This window comes from Oncorhynchus clarkii, chromosome 5 (genome assembly GCF_045791955.1).
Source record: "Oncorhynchus clarkii lewisi isolate Uvic-CL-2024 chromosome 5, UVic_Ocla_1.0, whole genome shotgun sequence".
In the NCBI taxonomy this organism is placed as follows: domain Eukaryota; kingdom Metazoa; phylum Chordata; class Actinopteri; order Salmoniformes; family Salmonidae; genus Oncorhynchus; species Oncorhynchus clarkii.
Window position 1 is genome coordinate 81,086,857 of NC_092151.1, and position 20,454 is coordinate 81,107,310.

At 42.1% G+C, this 20,454-nt stretch overlaps 1 protein-coding gene across 1 annotated transcript in view; it reads left to right on the forward strand.

Moving 5' to 3' along the window:
* Positions 1–20,454, forward strand: part of LOC139410245 (pituitary adenylate cyclase-activating polypeptide type I receptor-like) — a 58,757-nt gene that overhangs the window by 20,547 nt on the left and 17,756 nt on the right. The window contains exon 3 of the mRNA XM_071155719.1: positions 10,166–10,270. Coding sequence (XP_071011820.1) covers positions 10,166–10,270 — 105 coding nt within the window. The remainder of the gene's footprint in view (positions 1–10,165; positions 10,271–20,454) is intronic.

The window sequence follows — 20,454 nt, forward strand, 5'->3', positions numbered from 1 at the left end:
AACAGACAGAGACATATGTGTAAGCAGCGGTCAAGGGACAGAGCTTCAAACGTCACCAACTGTTTTCAGGGCCGTAGGAAAAGCTTTTTTACTCAGTTGATGACTTACTGAGCTAGTGCCTGAGAAAGAGACCCCCTGGTTCGCTGGAGTTCTGCTCAATAGAAACGATAAATAATTACACAAGTTGTATAAAATGATGAAGGTTAACAAAACACATTAAAGAAGACATTTGTTTGTATCATTCAGATAACAATGTTGGCTGCCTTTCAACAACAGTGAAAGGGTTCTGAAACAGAGAAAAAGAGAGGACGATAGAGGGAGATATAGAAAGATGAGCCAGAAACCTCCCAGTGTTCATAACCATTCTGAATAGATTATCTGGTCTTGTAGACCTCCCACTAATACCAGGCGTCTCCTGCTGCCTACTCAATCAGAATTACACTGATGTCTATAATCAGTAGCACAGACTCATATCTGCTTGTCTTCTTATTTAAACAGAAGAATGCATCACATTCATGTCCCTCTCTAACCGTAGGCCTAGATTTAGTACAGTTACTTTAACAGGTACCGTAATCTCACTTTTTGTATACTGTTCATTATTCTCCTAGAGGCCCCCACACTGGCCCATTTTCTTCCTAGAGGCCCCCACACCGCCCCATTTTTCTTCCTAGAGGCCCCCACACCGCCCCATTTTCTTCCTAGAGGCCCCCACACCGGCCCATTTTCTTCCTAGAGGCCCCCACACCGGCCCATTTTCTTCCTAGAGGCCCCCACACCGGCCCATTTTCTTCCTAGAGGTCCCCACACCGGCCCATTTTCTTCCTAGAGACCCCCACACCGGCCCATTTTCTTTCTAGAGGTCCCCACACTGGCCTATTTTCTTCCTAGAGGCCCCCACACCGACCCATTTTCTTCCTAGAGGCCCCCACACTGGCCCATTTTCTTCCTAGAGGCCCCCACACCGGCCCAATTTCTTCCTAGAGGCCCCCACACCGGCCCAGTTTCTTCCTAGAGGCCCCCACACCGGCCCATTTTCTTCCTAGAGGCCCCCACACCAACCCATTTTCTTCCTAGAGGCCCCCACACTGACCCATTTTCATCCTAGAGGCCCCCACACTGACTCATTTTCTTCCTAGAGGCCCCCACACTGGCCCATTTTCTTCCTAGAGGCACCTACACCAACCCATTTTTATCCAAATAATGATCATTTTGTGGGCAAGCCCACTGGGATAAAAATGGACCAGCCCATCTCTTGTGTGGCTCAGATGGTAGAGCATGGTGCTTGCAACACCAGGGTTGTGTGTTCTATTCCCACTGGGGACAGGTATGAACATTTTATGCACTCATTACTGTAAGTTGCTCTGGATAAGAATGTCTGCTTAAATGAACATGAGAGAGTACACAGCACAGTGCACATTCAGTCAAGTGTCTTCTCACCTTAGTCGTTCATGAATGACAACCCACAAGTGACCAGTTATGTAGAGGGGATACTTCCAAGAGAGCACCTGTATGTTTGTGGTTATGAATCATAAGTGAGTCCAACAATTCAATTCAAGGGACTTTATTGGCATGGGAAACATGTGTTAACATTGTCAAAGCAAGTGAGGTAGATAATATACAAAAGTAAACAAACTATAAAAATGTACAGTAAACATTACACATACAGAAGTTTCAAAACAATAAGGACTTTACAAATGTCATATTTTATATATATATGCAGTGTTGTAGCAATGTACAAATGGTTAAAGTACACAAGGGAAAATAAATAAGCATAAATATGGGTTGTATTTACAATGGTGTTTGTTCTTCACTGGTTGCTCTTTACTTGTGGCAACAGGTCACACATCTTGCTGCTGTGATGGCACACTGTGGAATTTCACCCAGTAGATATGGGCGTTTATTCAAATTGGGTTTGTTTTCAAATTCTTTGTTGATCTGTGTAATCTGAGGGAAATACAGTGCCTTGCGAAAGTATTCGGCCCCCTTGAACTTTGCGACCTTTTGCCACATTTCAGGCTTCAAACATAAAGATATAAAACTGTATTTTTTTGTGAAGAATCAACAACAAGTGGGACACAATCATGAAGTGGAATGACATTTATTGGATATTTCAAACTTTTTTAACAAATCAAAAACTGAAAAATTGGGCGTGCAAAATTATTCAGCCCCTTTACTTTCAGTGCAGCAAACTCTCTCCAGAAGTTCAGTGAGGATCTCTGAATGATCCAATGTTGACCTAAATGACTAATGATGATAAATACAATCCACCTGTGTGTAATCAAGTCTCCGTATAAATGCACCTGCACTGTGATAGTCTCAGAGGTCCGTTAAAAGCGCAGAGAGCATCATGAAGAACAAGGAACACACCAGGCAGGTCCGAGATACTGTTGTGAAGAAGTTTAAAGCCGGATTTGGATACAAAAAGATTTCCCAAGCTTTAAACATCCCAAGGAGCACTGCGCAAGCGATAATATTGAAATGGAAGGAGTATCAGACCACTACAAATCTACCAAGACCTGGCCGTCCCGCTAAACTTTCAGCTCATACAAGGAGAAGACTGATCAGAGATGCAGCCAAGAGGCCCATGATCACTCTGGATGAACTGCAGAGATCTACAGCTGAGGTGGGAGACTCTGTCCATAGGACAACAATCAGTCGTATATTGCACAAATCTGGCCTTTATGGAAGAGTGGCAAGAAGAAAGCCATTTCTTAAAGATATCCATAAAAAGTGTCGTTTAAAGTTTGCCACAAGCCACCTGGGAGACACATCAAACATGTGGAAGAAGGTGCTCTGGTCAGATGAAACCAAAATTAAACTTTTTGGCAACAATGCAAACTGTTATGTTTGGTGTAAAAGCAACACTGCTGAACACACCATCCCCACTGTCAAACATGGTGGTGGCAGCATCATGGTTTGGGCCTGCTTTTCTTCAGCAGGGACAGGGAAGATGGTTAAAATTGATGGGAAGATGGATGGAGCCAAATACAGGACCATTCTGGAAGAAAACCTGATGGAGTCTGCAAAATACCTGAGACTGGGACGGAGATTTGTCTTCCAACAAGACAATGATCCAAAACATAAAGCAAAATCTACAATGGAATGGTTCAAAAATAAACATATCCAGGTGTTAGAATGGCCAAGTCAAAGTCCAGACCTGAATCCAATCGAGAATCTGTGGAAAGAACTGAAAACTGCTGTTCACAAATGCTCTCCATCCAACCTCACTGAGCTCGAGCTGTTTTGCAAGGAGGAATGGGAAAAAATGTCAGTCTCTCGATGTGCAAAACTGATAGAGACATACCCCAAGCGACTTACAGCTGTAATCGCAGCAAAAGGCAAAACAGCTCGAGCTCAGTGAGGTTGGTGAGCAGACTCCAGACCTCACAACCATAAAGGGCAATGGGCTCTATGACTGATTCAAGTATTTTTAGCCAGATCCTAATTGGTATGTTGAATGTTCCTTTTGATGGCATAGAATGCCCTTCTTGCCTTCTCTCTCAGATCGTTCACAGCTTTATGGAAGTTACTTGTGGCGCTGATGTTTAGGCCAAGGTATGTATATTTTTTTGTGTGCTCTAGGGCAATGGTGTTTAGATGGAATTTGTATTTGTGGTCCTGGCGAATGGACCTTTTTTGGAACACCATTATTTTGGTCTTACTGAGATGTACTGTCAGTGCACAGGTCTTGCAGAATCTGTGCATAATATCTAGGTGCTGCTATAGTCCCTCCTTGGTTGGTGACAGAAGCACCAGATCATCAGAAAACAGTAGACATTTGACTTCAGATTCTAGTAGGTTGAGGCCGGGTGCTGCAGACCTTTCTAGTGCCCGCGCCAATTCATTGATATAAATGTTGAAGAGGGTGGGGCTTAAGCTGCATCCTTGTCTCACCCCACGGCCCTGTGGGAAGAAATGTGTGTGTTTTTTTTTCAATTTTACAACAACAAGGAACACACCAGGCAGGTCCGAGATACTGTTGTGAAGAAGTTTAAAGCCGGATTTGGATACAAAAAGATTTCCCAAGCTTTAAACATCCCAAGGAGCACTGCGCAAGCGATAATATTGAAATGGAAGGAGTATCAGACCACTACAAATCTACCAAGACCTGGCCGTCCCGCTAAACTTTCAGCTCATACAAGGAGAAGACTGATCAGAGATGCAGCCAAGAGGCCCATGATCACTCTGGATGAACTGCAGAGATCTACAGCTGAGGTGGGAGACTCTGTCCATAGGACAACAATCAGTCGTATATTGCACAAATCTGGCCTTTATGGAAGAGTGGCAAGAAGAAAGCCATTTCTTAAAGATATCCATAAAAAGTGTCGTTTAAAGTTTGCCACAAGCCACCTGGGAGACACATCAAACATGTGGAAGAAGGTGCTCTGGTCAGATGAAACCAAAATTAAACTTTTTGGCAACAATGCAAACTGTTATGTTTGGTGTAAAAGCAACACTGCTGAACACACCATCCCCACTGTCAAACATGGTGGTGGCAGCATCATGGTTTGGGCCTGCTTTTCTTCAGCAGGGACAGGGAAGATGGTTAAAATTGATGGGAAGATGGATGGAGCCAAATACAGGACCATTCTGGAAGAAAACCTGATGGAGTCTGCAAAATACCTGAGACTGGGACGGAGATTTGTCTTCCAACAAGACAATGATCCAAAACATAAAGCAAAATCTACAATGGAATGGTTCAAAAATAAACATATCCAGGTGTTAGAATGGCCAAGTCAAAGTCCAGACCTGAATCCAATCGAGAATCTGTGGAAAGAACTGAAAACTGCTGTTCACAAATGCTCTCCATCCAACCTCACTGAGCTCGAGCTGTTTTGCAAGGAGGAATGGGAAAAAATGTCAGTCTCTCGATGTGCAAAACTGATAGAGACATACCCCAAGCGACTTACAGCTGTAATCGCAGCAAAAGGCAAAACAGCTCGAGCTCAGTGAGGTTGGTGAGCAGACTCCAGACCTCACAACCATAAAGGGCAATGGGCTCTATGACTGATTCAAGTATTTTTAGCCAGATCCTAATTGGTATGTTGAATGTTCCTTTTGATGGCATAGAATGCCCTTCTTGCCTTCTCTCTCAGATCGTTCACAGCTTTATGGAAGTTACTTGTGGCGCTGATGTTTAGGCCAAGGTATGTATATTTTTTTGTGTGCTCTAGGGCAATGGTGTTTAGATGGAATTTGTATTTGTGGTCCTGGCGAATGGACCTTTTTTGGAACACCATTATTTTGGTCTTACTGAGATGTACTGTCAGTGCACAGGTCTTGCAGAATCTGTGCATAATATCTAGGTGCTGCTATAGTCCCTCCTTGGTTGGTGACAGAAGCACCAGATCATCAGAAAACAGTAGACATTTGACTTCAGATTCTAGTAGGTTGAGGCCGGGTGCTGCAGACCTTTCTAGTGCCCGCGCCAATTCATTGATATATATGTTGAAGAGGGTGGGGCTTAAGCTGCATCCTTGTCTCACCCCACGGCCCTGTGGGAAGAAATGTGTGTGTTTTTTTTTCAATTTTAACCTCACACTTGTTGTTTGTGTACATGGATTTTAGAATGTTGTATGTTTTACCCCCTACACCACTTTCCATCAATTTGTATAGCAGACTCTCATGCCAAATTGAGTTGAAGGCTTTTTTGAAATCAACAAAGCATGAGAAGACTTGCCTTTGTTTTGGTTTGTTTGGTTGTCAATTAGGATGTGCAGGGTGAATACATGGTCTGTTGTACTGTAATTTGGTTAAAAGCCAATTTGACATTTGCTCAGCACATTGTTTTCATTGAGGAAATGTACGAGTCTGCTGTTAATGATAATGTAGAGGATTTTCCCAAGGTTGCTGTTGACGCATATCCCACGGTAGTTATTGGGGTCAAATTGTCTCCACTTTTGTGGATTGGGGTGATCAGTCCTTGGTTCCAAATATTGGGGAAGATGCCAGAGCTAAGGATGATGTTAAAGAGTTTTAATATAGCCAATTGGAATTTGTGGTCTGTCTATTTTATAATTTCATTGAGGATACCATCAACACCACAGGCCTTCTTGGGTTGGAGGGTTTGTATTTTGTCCTGTAGCTCATTCAAGGTAATTGGAGAATCCAGTGGGTTCTGGTAGTCTTTAATAGTTCATTCTAAAATTTGTATTTGATTCTGTATATGTTTTTGCTCTTTATTCTTTGTTATAGAGCCAAAAAGATTGGAGAAGTGGTTTACCCATACGTCTCCATTTTGGATAGATAATTCTTCGTGTTGTTGTTTGTTTAGTGTTTTCCAATTTTCCCAGAAGAGGTTAGAGTCTATGGATTCTTCAATTACTTTGCGCTGATTTCTGGCGTGCTGTTCCTTCTTTTTCCGTAGTGTATTTCTGTATTGTTTTAGTGATTCACCATAGTGAAGGCGTAGACACAGGTTTTCCGGGTCTCTATGTTTTTGGTTGGATAGGTTTCTCAATTTCTTTCTTAGATTTTTGTATTCCTCATCAAACCATTTGTCATTGTTCATTTTCTTCGGTTTTCTATTTGAGATTTTTAGATTTGATAGGGAAGCTGAGAGGTCAAATATACTGTTAAGATTTTCTAATGCCAAGTTTACACCTTCACTATTACAGTGGAACGTTTTACCCAGGAAATTGTCTAAATCCTGTCACACACATAGGCATACAGAGGATCATCTTCCTCCTCCCTGATCTTGACCTCTTTGGAGTCTCCATTAAACTTCATCTAAGCAATGGCAGAAGTAGATGCAATGGCAGAAGTAGATGGAATGGCAATAGTCTATTCAACTTTGACCATTACAATGTGTTACTGGCTACAGATTTTACCAGCTAATTAGCCTTTTCAATTACCTTTCAGGCCTTATTCATTATAAAAAATGTTTCTAGAAGTGTTCTGCTCTCAAAAGAGAGCCCTGTTGCCAGGAGGTGATAACCATATAGATGAACAGATCTCAACATTGCATCTGTGCCATTGTCTGTGACATTTTACATTAACATTTTAGTCATTTAGCAGACGGTCCTATCCAGAGCAACTTACACTTAGTGCATTCATCTTAAGATAGCTAGGTGGGACAACCACATATCACAGTCATAGTAAGTACATTGTTCCTCAATAAAGAAGCAAAGTCAGAGCTAGTAAGGGGGAAAAAGTCAAGTGCGAGTGTTAGTTCACAAAAGGCTTTTATTTAATGTTTTTCTCGAGGTGGGGGGAGGGGTTGTGAAGGGGGGTGCTTTGGGATTATTTAAGATACTCTTTATAGAGGTAGCGTTTCAGATGTGTTTGTAAGATGGGCAGGGACTCTGCTGTCCTAGCTTCAGGGGGAAGCTGGTTCCACCATTGGGGTGCCAGGACAGAGTAGAGTTTGGACTGGGCTGTGGGAGCTGCCCTCCCGAAGGGGTGGGAGGGCAACGAGACCAGAGGTGCCAGAACAGAGAACTTGGGTTGGGATGTAGAGTGTGAGCATAGCCTGAAGATAGGCAGTTCCTCTTGCTGCTCCCTAGGCAAGGACCAACATGGGCAGCGCCAGCGAGGCTATCGCCATTTTAAAGTAGTCAATTTATTTATTTATTTTGATGTGTAAAGCTAATACTGGTGATTTACTGCCCCCTACAGTGCTGGAGTATTGAACCAAATATTTTGTGTCATTCATTTATTTATGACAGTGATAGCTTAAAGCCATTTACAAACTAGGCAAAACAATATTAAGAAGACAATGCTCTGATCATTAGCTGATTGCTCCCAACCAGTGTTGGGGGTAATGTGTTACAAAATTAATGAGTTACGTAACCAGATTACTTTTATGATTAACGGAGTATAGTAGAGTGTTACTTTTTCACATTGGGTAATATTATTACAGTTACTTTGTCAAACAACGCATGCGCTATTTTCAGAATTATATCTCTACCAGGCGCATTTCCATGATCCAATCTCAACTTGTTTCCTCATTTAGTTCTCAAGTGAGTGGAGAAAGGTTGTTGGGAGAAATGTCATGACAGCTCTCCATAGAAATGTATAGACGGTGCACCTCTGATCTTTGCCATTGATCACTTCTGTGATAGCAAAGCCCATAGAGGGCTACACCTTCTAGTGGCAAGTGTGCCCTCTATTCATATCTATGGGATTTTGAATGAAAGGATAGGAAATCTGTACAGATGTTTGGCTTACACTATATATGGCTAATTGAGCAGCCCATATGATAGATCAGCACTTGTAGACTAGCACAAGAAAGCAGTGCCACAGATGAAAGGCGAAACTAGTGATCAAAACCGCATGTAGTATGTAGCCTATCTTTGGTAGAGCGCATGTGTCTCGCCTTGCTCCCAGCGACAGTCAAACAAAGTAACACAAAGTAATATAACTAGTAATATAACTAGTAATTTAACGCGTTACTTTCCACACAAGGTAATATTGTACAGCAGTGGTCACCAACCTTTTCTGAGTCAAGATCACTTTTTGAATCAAAATGCTTTTGAATCTACTGCTTCAATTGCATAGAGTTTTTACATAAGTCTATTCAACATTAACATATTAATAACAGTTCTGTAGCAATGAATTTTGTAGTAGACTATATGCCCAATACGTTATCACTGCATATCTGCTATGCTTGAATTTTCCTGCCAATGTTGTTCTTCTCAGACGATTTTGAAATGATATAACAAAAAATTATATACTTGTAAAATGATCACACTTGTAATAGATCATTTGTTGAATTACTTTTCAGGCACAGCTGAGTAAGCATAATAATTGACTATTTTTATTAATTTACTGGACTGATCTGATGCTCAGTTTGAGAGAAGGGAGAGAGCAAGGGTGAGGCTGCCTCTCAACCGACTCATAGTCTCTCCACTCTCCCTCCCTCCACACTCCCTCTCTTTGCCCTCCCTCACTCCGCATTGAAAAGGGGACACTGTCTTCCAGCTGACGGCGAAATTCAAGTCGCACTGCATTATTTCTGCCTCATTCACCAATTCATGTTGTTAATCTGATGTCCTGATAAAGTTAAATATTCCTCAGTATAAAAGAGACAAGCACCTAATAATAACATTACAATATGGAAACACTTTGCTATAGGTTACTCATTCATTACAGCTGATTGTAGCTCATTTTATGGCTTATAAAAGTGTTGGCAGTACTGAAAAACAATTTTCATGAATTTACTCATAAAAACAGCAGTGTTTTGCTGTATTCGTTCAGTCTCTCTCTAGTCATGGTTTAAAAAATAAATCTCACAGTATCAACTTTGCTGTGCGCTCAAGCCTTCTTTTTACAGTCTACGGCTCAAGTAAACTGTGGACACATTGTGATATGAGCTATCTGATTAGTCAGCGGTGGGCCTGTAGGTGCACTTGATTTGCCCTCTGTGCCTGCCGGGTAGACGGAGTTCTACCTTCAGACATATGAAATGGATCAAAATGGGACACTTTGCCTTCCCAGCACTAGGGCTGCTGAATAAAGTGTACCTACACCTAACAGCACAAAACCTTAACATATTTTTAGGAAAGCAAGGATTTATCCAGCGTTGTTTTTACATAAATGTTTGGTGATCAACTAGGAATGCCTTGGAAATCGACCAGTCGATCCCGATCGACGGGTTGGTGACCACTGTTGTAAAGTAACAAGGTATTTTTGTTAACTCTAACAAGTAATATGTAATATATAACTTTTTAAAGTAACTAATACCCAACATTGCTCCCAACCCATAGGACCCCACCCATAGGAATCCCCACCCAGTTGATGACTTTAAAATTGTGAAAGTCCTCAATGGCAATTTCCATGCAAAAACTGCTTATTTCCAAGTAAGGATCTCTATACATTTTCTCTGTGATGATGACACACTGTCATTAATTCTACTGTGATCTACTGTCTCTTAGAGTTCACAGTGGACCCATCAAACACGGCACAAATCCGCTATTCGTCTAGCTTGCTTACAGAAAGACACACTGTGTTAACATCTACTCTTTCTGCCTCCTGTGTGTGTTGCGCGTACATCCATGCATGCGTGTGAGTCTCTCATGGTGTCTTATGGAGTGGGATGAGATCAGGATGCTAAGATCCATGCCTCCTGTGTGTGTGTGTGTGTGTGTGTGTGTGTGTGTGTGTGTGTGTGTGTGTGTGTGTGTGTGTGTGTGTGTGTGTGCCTGCGTACCTGTGTGTGTGCCAGGGTGTCGTACAGAGTGGGATGAGATCAGATGCTGGTCACGGGCTGAGGTGGGCCAGATTGTCAACGTCTCCTGCTCAGACGTCTCCCAGCTCTTCGCCAACAAAGGTAATGTAACATCTCACCTTTAACCTTTAACTTGACCTTTGACCCTTTGATATATGAGTGGTTTGTTCCTGGGTATGCCTCTGCTTCTGCTTGCTCTTTACTGATGTAAAAAGTGCTTGGTAAATAAATGTGATTGATTTATTGATTGACCTTTGAACCTAGCCTAGACCCACTCAGCTCAGTGGGGAGAAGTTTATATAGCCAGAACCACTCAAGCTTCTGAAGAGGTGAAAGGGAGGACGTCAGTGTGTATTTTTCCTGTTCAATACATTGATGTATGTGGAAGGATCAGAGTGGAAAGCTTCTACAGTTTAGTATTGCTATTAAAGTTGCTATTTTGGGTCATTTATAAAGCATACAAACACCATAGAAACTATTCTATCAGTTAAAGAATAACACAACTGAGTAGTCAAGTGTTTGGTAAGTATCCCTGGGGATCTATGTTATGGTCTTAGAAAGAAGAAGTCATTCTAAGATCATTCAAGACAGAGGATTACATTAATTCCTCCCCATCCTGAAGGAAACTTGGCATGTTTATATAGGCTATGACCATCCTCCTCTCCTCCTCAGCCCCAGCCATAGCCAGCTGGCTACCCTAAAGAAAACATACACAGTTATAGCCTCTCTCATGGCTCGTAAAATGGTTGACATTAGATAAGGCGTGTAAATGAGACATGTTCATCACACTCACAGAGACACATAGCTGTGTTCGTGTGTTTTATGTTCTTAAAACGACTCACTGAGAAGAGAGAGAGAGAGAGAGAGAGAGAGAGAGAGAGAGAGAGAGAGAGAGAGAGAGAGAGAGAGAGAGAGAGAGAGAGAGAGAGAGAGAGAGAGAGAGAGAAATATACACTGAGTGTGTTAACCATTAGGAAAACCTTCCTAATATTGAGATGCACCCCCTTTTGCCCTCAGGACAGCCTCAATTCATAGGGGCATGGACTACAAGGTGTGGAAAGCATTTCACAGGGATGCTGGCCCATGTTGACTCCAATGCTTGCCATAAGTTGGCTAGATGTCCTTTGGGTGGTGGACCATTCTTGATACACACAGGAAACTGTTGAGCGGGAAAAACTCAGCAGCGTTGCAGTTCTTGATACACACAAACCGTTGCGCTTGGCACCTACTACCATACCCTGTTCTAAGGCCCTTAACGTCTTGCCCATTCACCCTCTGAATGGCACAAATGCACAATGCATGTCATACTAAACTACATGGAATTGTTTTAAGAAGGTCATACCAAGGATCATTTAGCTATTTGATTTTGAATTTTAAGACCACATGAAGTAACAAAGAAATACACTATTGTTCAAAAGTTTGGGGTCACTTAGAAATGTCCTTGTTTTTGAAAGAAAAGCACATTTTTTGTCCAATTAAAATAACATCAAATTAGTCATAAATACAGTGTAGACATTGTTGATGTTGTAAATAACTATTGTAGCTGGAAATGGGAGATTTTTTTTAATGGAATATCTAGATAGGCGTACAGAGGCCCATTATCAGCAACCATCACTCCTTTGTTCCAATGGCATGTTGTGTTAGCTAATCGAAGTTTATAATTTTAAAAGGCTAATTGATCATTAGAAAACCCTTTTGCGGCTGAAAACTGTTTTCCTGATTAAAGAAGCAATAAAACTGGCCTTCTTTAAACTAGTTGAGTATCTGGAGCATAAGCATTTGTGGGTTTGATTACATGCTCAAAATGGCCAGAAGCAAAGAACTTTCTTCTGAAACTCGTCAGTCTATTCTTGTTTTGAGAAATTTCTATTTCATGCGAGAAATTGCCAAGAAACTGAAGATCTGGTACAACGCTGTGTATTACTCCCTTCACAGAACTGGCTCTAACCAGAATAAAGGACAAAGAGGACAAGTCCTCATTTGGCAGCTTCATTAAATAGTACCTGCAAAACACCAGTCTCAACCAGTCTCAACAGTGACTCCGGGATGATGGTCTTCTAGGCAGAGTTCCTCTGTCCAGTGTCTATGTTCTTTTGCCATTCTTAAAATGTTCTTTTCATTGGCCAGTCTGAGATTTTACAAGATGGTGCCGACGGAGATGGTCGCCTCACTTCGCGTAATTAGGAAACTAAGCAGTATTTAATTTTTGTATATATTATTTCTTACATTGTTACCACAGGAAGTCTTATTACATACAGCCCAGGAAGAACTACTGGATATAAGAGCAACATCAACTTACCAACATTACGACCAGGAATATGACTTTCCCGAAGTGGATCTTCCGTTCGGATCACCACCCAGGACAACAGATCTGATCCCATTAGGCGACCCAAAACAACAGCGCCACAGAAGGGGCAGACAAAGTGGCCTTCTGGTCAGGCTCTATAGACGGGCACATCGCTCACCGCTCCCGAGTATACTACTCGCCAATGTCCAGTCTCTTGACAACAAAGTAGACAAAATTTGAGTAAGGGTTGCCTTCCAGAGAGACATCAGAGATTGTAAAATTAGCTGTTTCACGGAAACATGGCTCACTTAGGATATGTTATCAGAGTCGGTACAGCCACCCGGTTTCTTCACGCATCGCGCCGACAGAAACAGACATCTCTCTGGTAAAAAGAATGGCGGGGGTGTATGCTTTATGAGTAACGATTTGTGGTGTAGTCATAACAACATACAGGAACTCAAGTCCTTTTGTTCACCTGATCACAGCCCTAAGCAGACACCTCGAAGGCCCTGAAAGAACTTCACTTGACTCGATGTAAACTGGAAACCATATATCCTGAGGATGCATTTATTGTAGCTGGGGATTTTAACAAAGCTAATCTGAAAACGAGGCTCCCTATATTTTATCAGCATATCGAATGCGCGACTCGAGCTGGCAGCATCCTGGATCATTGCTACTTCCGCGACGCATACAAAGCTCTCCCCCGCCCTCCTTTCGGCAAATCTTACCATGGCTCCATTTTGTCAATCCACAGAAACCGTGGATTGATGGCAGCAATCACGCAAAACCTTAAAACGCAAACCACTGCTTTTAATCATGGCAAGGTGAACGGAAACATGACCGAATACAAACAGTGTAGCTATTCACACTGCAAGATAAGCGTCAGTATAGAGACAAAGTAGAGTCACAAATCAACGGCTCAAGCACGAGACGTATGTAGCAGGGTCTACAGTCAATCACGGATTACAAAAAGAAAACCAGCCCAGTTGCGGACCACGACGTCCTGCTCCCAGACAAATGAAACAACTTCTTTGCTTGCTTTGAGGACAATGCAGTGCCACTGACACGGCACACTACCAAAACCTGTGGGCTCTCCTTCACCGTGGCCAATGTGAGTAAAACATTTAAATGTGTTAACCCTCGCAAGGCTGCCGGCCCAGACGGCATCCATAGCCGTGTCCTCAGAGCATGTACAGACCAGCTGGTTGGTATGTTTACGGATATATTCAATCAATCTCTATCCCAGTCTGCTGTACCCACATGCTTCAAGTGGGCCAACATTTTTCCTGTTCCCAAGAAAGCTAAGGTAACTGAGCTAAACGACTATCGCCCCGTAGCACTCACTTCCATCATCATGAAGTGCTTTGAGAGACTAGTCAAGGACCATATCACCTCCACCCTACCTGACACCCTAGACCCACTCCAATTTGCTTACCGCCCCAATAGGTCCACAGATGACGCCATCGCAATCACACTGCACACTGCCCTATCCCATCTGGATAAGAGGAATCCCTATGTAAGAATGCTGTTCATCGACTACAGCTCAGCATTTAACACCATAGTACCCTCCAAACTCATCATTAAGCTCGACACCCTGGGTCTCGACCCCACCCTCTGCAACTGGGTCCTGGACTTTCTGATGGGTCGCCCCCAGGTGGTGAGGTAAGGAAACAACACGTCCACCCCGCTGATCCTCAACACTGGGGCCCCACAAATGTGCGTTCTCAGTCGTCTCCTGTACTCCCTGTTCACCCATGACTGCGTGACCATGCACGTCTCCAAGTCAATCATCAATCAACACTACAGTTGTGGGCTTGATTACCACCCGTGACGAGATGGCCTACAGGGCGGAGGTGAGGGTCCTCGGAGTGTGGTGTCAGGAAAATAACCTCACACTCAACATCAACAAAACAAAGGAAATGATCGTGGACTTCAGGAAACAGCAGAGGGAGCATGCCCCCTATCCACATCGACGGGACAGTAGTGGAGAAGGAGGAAACTTTTAAGTTCCTCGGTGTACACATCACGGACTAACTGAAATGGTCCACCCACACAGACAGCGTGGTGAAGAAGGTGCAGCAGCGCCTCTTCAACCTCAGGAGGCTGAAGAAATTTGGCTTGTCACCGAAAACACTCACAAACTTTTACAGATGCACAATCGAGAGCATTCACCGCCTGGTATGGCAACTGCTCCACCCACAACCGTAAGGCTCTCCAGAGGGTAGTGGGGTAGTCTGCACAACACATCTCCATCGGCAAACTACCTGCCCTCCAGGACACCTACGCCACCCGATGTCACAGCAAGGCCAAAAAGATCATCAAGGACATCAACCACCCGAGCCACTGCCTGTTAACCCCGCTATCATCCAGAAGGCGAGGTCAGTACAGGTGCATCAAAGCTGGGACCGAGAGACTGAAAAACAGCTTCTATCTCAAGGCCATCAGACTGTTAAACAGCCATCACTAACATTGAGTGGCTGCTGCCAACAAACATACAGACTCAAATCTCTTGCCACTTTAATAATTTATAATTGGATGTAATAAATGTATCACTAGTCACTTTAAACAATGCCACTTTATGTAATGTTTACATACCCTACATTACTCATCTCATATGTATATACTGTTCTCTATACCATCTACTGCATCTTGCCTATGCCGCACGGCCATCGCTCATCCATATATTTATATATACATATTCTTATTCATCCCTTTACACTTGTGTGTATAAGGTAGGTGTTGTGAAATTGTTAGATATCTACTGCATTGTCGGAACTAGAAGCACAAGCATTTCGCTACACTCGCATTAACATCTGCTAACCATGTGTATGTGACCAATAAAATTTGATTTGATTTGATATGGCCTTTTCTTTGCAACTCTGCCTAGAAGGCCAGCATCCCGGAGTTGCCTCTTCACTGTTGACGTTGAGAGATATAAGAAAGTTCAGGAAAAACATTTTTTGTACATGTATTCCCCTTATTTTTGGCACTCAACAGTCTCCTTATATACTTCCATACATGTTTTCAACTGTAGGCCAAGTGAAACATAGGTGGACGTGGTGGATTGAGACGCATCCAATGCAACAACAGATATCTCTAGCTTAAACTATTATGCTAATTCGATTTCCACGGGGGCGCGGACATCGACCTTAGGGGGTTCAACTTTAAAGTATGTGGGAGCAGAGGACCAGGGTTCTCAATATCATCAATGATGTCATAACTTATTTAAGAGTGGGAGCTAGCCTGCGGAGCACTCCCTGGATCCCCTCCCCCGCAGACTTAGACAACAATAAGTACACCTTAGGTACTGTGGAGTTCAGTCAAGCTACTGTAACTGAGAGCACCAGAAATAATAAAATAATAATTTAAAAAAAGGATTCAACTAAGGGAGTAAGAAGAGTGTGAGGAGGAGCATTAGCGAAGCTAGTTAGTCTACTGTCTCTGGGGTCTTAGCCCTCCTCTACTCTATGCTACCGCTAGGCTAGCTAGCACAGCCTTAGTCCTCTGCTATACTTGGCATTCATGCTATGGTTACGGGCCACATTATGCTAATGATAGTACAGGAGCTAAAATCCCACTGGCAACTTATAAGTCAAGCCGTCCACTGTTAGATGTACTGTTCAACCCCCCCAAATTCTTTCTCCTCCCGCTCACCATCTCACTGTGGAGTGCAGTTCTAATTTATTTTCCATAACAGCCAATAGCCCAGTCCCAAAGTGTTAAAGCCTCTTTAACTTCCTTTCCGTGAGCAACGCTTACAGTATGCATATTCTGTACACACACACACACGCGCACACACACACACACACACACACACACACACACACACACACACACACACACACACACACACACACACACACACACACACACACACACACACACACACACACACACACACACACACACACACTTATTTTCCCTCACACACATTCTCCTCTCAACTTTGTGACCTCATACTCTGAGTCATTGTAGTTGTGGCACTGTGAGTGTATTAAGTCATCCCATCCACACTCCAGGCTGGTTGGAGAGAGAGAACACCATCCTCTGTTGCTTTTCTGCTCCACTCTTCTGTTCCATCTAATTCATCTCATTTATATTCATCACAGCCTTCTGGTGATTTGCCCATCACATCGAACTGACTGGAGTGGACATGGGCAACTTTTTCCAAGGTTGTAAAATGTCATGTTGTATTCAATGACTCACTGTCATTGTACTAATGCATAGCATAAACAACAGAATGCACATACGTGAACCCACACATGTGAACTCACACAGACACACACATACTCACTTGCCTTCTTTACCTTCCTGTCTGATAAAGGGATGTGATAGTCTAAATGATCTCTCATTAGTATAATGGTTATTCTGTGGGAAGTGATCCAACAACACATCTCCGTCCTCACCCTGTTCAATGACCATCTCAGGAAGCTGCTGCTTTGATATACTACTGAGCTGTTATGATGGTGTCATTAGTGCATAGTAATATACAGTACCAGTCAAAAGTTTGGACACACCTACTCATTCAAGGGTTTTTCTATATTTTTACTATTTTCTACATTGTAGAATAATAGGGAAGCCCTAAAAGTATGAAATAGCACATATGGAATCATGTAGTAATCAAAATATATTTTATATTTGAGATTCTTCAAAGTAGCCACCCTTTGCCTTGATGACAGCTTTGCACACTCTTGGCATTCTCTCAACCAGCTTCATGAGGTAGTGACCTGGAATGCATTTCAGTTGACAGGTGTGCCATGTTCAAAGTTAATTTGTGGAATTTCTTTCCTTCTTAATGCGTTTGAGCCAATCAGTTGTGTTGTGACAAGGTAGAGGTGGTATACAGAAGATAGCCCACCACAGGAAAGGAAGATCCAGAGTTACCTCTGCTACAGACGATACGTTCATTAGAGTTAACTGCACCTCAAATTGTAGCCCAAATAAATGCTTCAGAGTTCAAGTAACAGACACATCTCAACATCAACTGTTCAGAGGAGACTGCGTGAATCAGGCCTTCATGGTCGAATTGCTGTAAAGAAACCACTACTAAAGGACACCAACAATAAGAAGATACTTTCTTGGGCCAAGAAACATGAGCAATGGATATTAGAACAGTGGAAATCTGTCCATTGGTCTGATGAGTCCAAATTTGAGATTTTTGGTTCCAACCGCCGTGTCTTTGTGAGACACAGATGAATGGAAGATCTCTGCATGTGTGTGTAATACCCTTGTTAAAACCAGGTATAGAGTTTATTTGCTATAATTAATTGGTATTAGATTTTAAAGGTGATCGAATTGCTCCTGAATTATGTTGTTAATGCATTTCTTTTAAAGAAGTATTTCTTTAATGTACAAGTGAATAGGTTGGTATACTTTGAGGTTTAAGTTTTGACCAATAAGGTAGCTTGTTAAGCTGTGGCCAATGGGGAGAGCTGACCTGGTTAACAGGAGGCCTGGGGAAAGGGAGACGTTGGAAAAAGAGGGAGAGATGTTGAAAAGTATGGAAATATATTACCAGTGTTGGTGAAGAAAAATAGAACAAAACATATACCTACCAAGTTTTGAAGGGAAATACTGATTTTGATTTTATAATAGAGTTTGACGTGCCCAAAGTAAACTGCCTGTTACTCAGGCACAGAAGCCAGGATATGCATAGAATTGGTACCATTGGAAAGAACCACTTTGAAGTTTGTAGAAATGTTAAAATAATGTATGAGACTATAACACAATTGATATGGTAGGAGAAAATACAAAGAAAAACCAACCGGAAATTGTTTATTTTTGAGAGCCCATGCTCTTACAATGGAAAGCTATGCGTCTATATGCAATTCCAGCTCCCAGATTGCAATTTGTATGACTTCCACTCGATGGCAACAGTCTATGTTCAAGGTTTCAGGCTTGTTTCTTCCCAAACAAGGAAGAATTTTGAGTTTTGGTACTGGGAGTCAGAGTTGGAAATCAGTCTGTGCATGCGACGAAGAGGATGCGCGCCTGCTTATTCTATTGAACATACTTTTTTCCGTATGAAATATTATAGTTTGATTACATTTTAGGGTACCTGAGGATTAAATATAAACATATTTTGACTTGTCCTTTCTGGTCCTTTCTGCATGTTGAACAAGTCCGTTCTCTGCATGTTGAACGAGTGGATTACTCAAATCGATGGCTCCAACTAAACTGACTTTTTGGGATATAAAGAAGGATTTTATCTAACAAAACTACCATGCATGTTGTAGCTGGGACCCTTTTGATTGCAAATCAGTGGAAGACTTTCAAAAAGTAACTGAATATTTATTCGCTATTTGTGATTTTATGAAGCCTGTGCTGGTTGAAAAATATTTTGATGACGGGCGCCGTCCTCAAACAATCGCATGGCATGCTTTCGCTGTAAAGCCTATTGTAAATCGGACAATGCAGTTAGATGAACAAGACTTTAAACGTTTAACCGATATAAGACACTTGTATGTCCCTAAATGTTTAATAATATCCATAATTTTTATGATTATTTATTTGAATTATTTATTTAGAGTTGTCAACAGGTGTTCTGCTAAAGGGACACCTAGCCCTAAGAGGTTGAAAGACTTAGTAGAGACTGTTTCATCGTGGATGTATTTAGCATCGTGCGAGGTTAGCCTAGAATCGTGCGAGACGTGGAGAGAATTGCTTGTGGAAGATGAACGAGTTCATATTTCCATGGGTTATCTGATGCTGCTAAGAAGTACTGTTTGCATTGACTGCTGTGCTTGCTGTGGATCTTGTGAGGACACCAGCACGGAATTGCTATGCTTCGCTGAGGAAATATCTACGAGTAGTGAGTAACTACAACAGTGGGGTGCTTCGGGACTTTATGTAAGTAGACATTTTTTTGAGCTCCAACGCGTGCCAAAGGGTTTAACCAAGCTTGCAAGTAATTTGGACATGGGTTGTGAAAAATCATTGGGGTTTATTATTTTTATTTATTTTGATGTGGTACGTTGAAAATGTGATAATATACATATTGAACCTTATGTCTGTTGCGTTGGTGAAGTCATTCATTGTTTCTGTTTCATTTTATATGGGAAAGCATATCATAATATAATAACAAAAATCTATGATCATTCAATCAGAAGGTGTTGTCATCACCCTAGCGAGTTTCCAACAGGGATTCTCATTGTATATGTCCTTCTCACCAAATATCTCATGCTGTTCAGATATTCTAAGAAAGGTAATATCAAATTCGAGCCTGGTGAGAGGGTTACATGTGGTTCCCACCATTAATTATAGAGAAGAAGGTGTGATGGTGTGGGGGTGCTTTGCTGGTGACACTGTCTGTGATTTATTTATAATTCAAGGCACACTTAACCAGCATGGCTACCACAGTATTCTGCAGCGATACGCCATCCCATCTGGTTTGCGCTTAGTGGGACTATCATTTGTTTTTCAACAGGACAATGACCCAACCCCCAGACTGTGTAAGGGCTATTTGACCAAGAAGGAGAGTGATGGAGTGCTGCATCAGATGACCTGGCCTCCACAATCACCCGACCTCAACCCAATTGAGGTGGTTTGGGATGAATTGGACTGCAGAGTGAAGGAAAAGCAGCCCAAAATTGCTCAGCATATGTGGGAACTCCTTAAAGATTGTTGGAAAAGCATTCCTCAGGCGTCCCGCTAGCGGGACAACATCCGGTGAAACTGGGGGGCGTAATTCAAATAAATAATCATTAAAATTATGGATATTAAACATTTAGGTAGATACAAGTGTCTTATATCGGTTGAAAGCTTAAATTCTTGTTAATCTAATTGCACTGTCCAATTTACAGTAGCTATTACAGTGAAGGCATACCATGAGCTTGTTTGAGGAAGGCGCCCCACATCAAAATATTTTTCCACCGGCACAGGTTTCATAAATTCACAAATAGCGATTAAATATTCACTTACTTTTTGAAAATCGTCCTCTGATTTGTCATCCAAAGGGTGCCAGCTATAACATGTAGTGTCGTTTTGTTAGATAAAATCC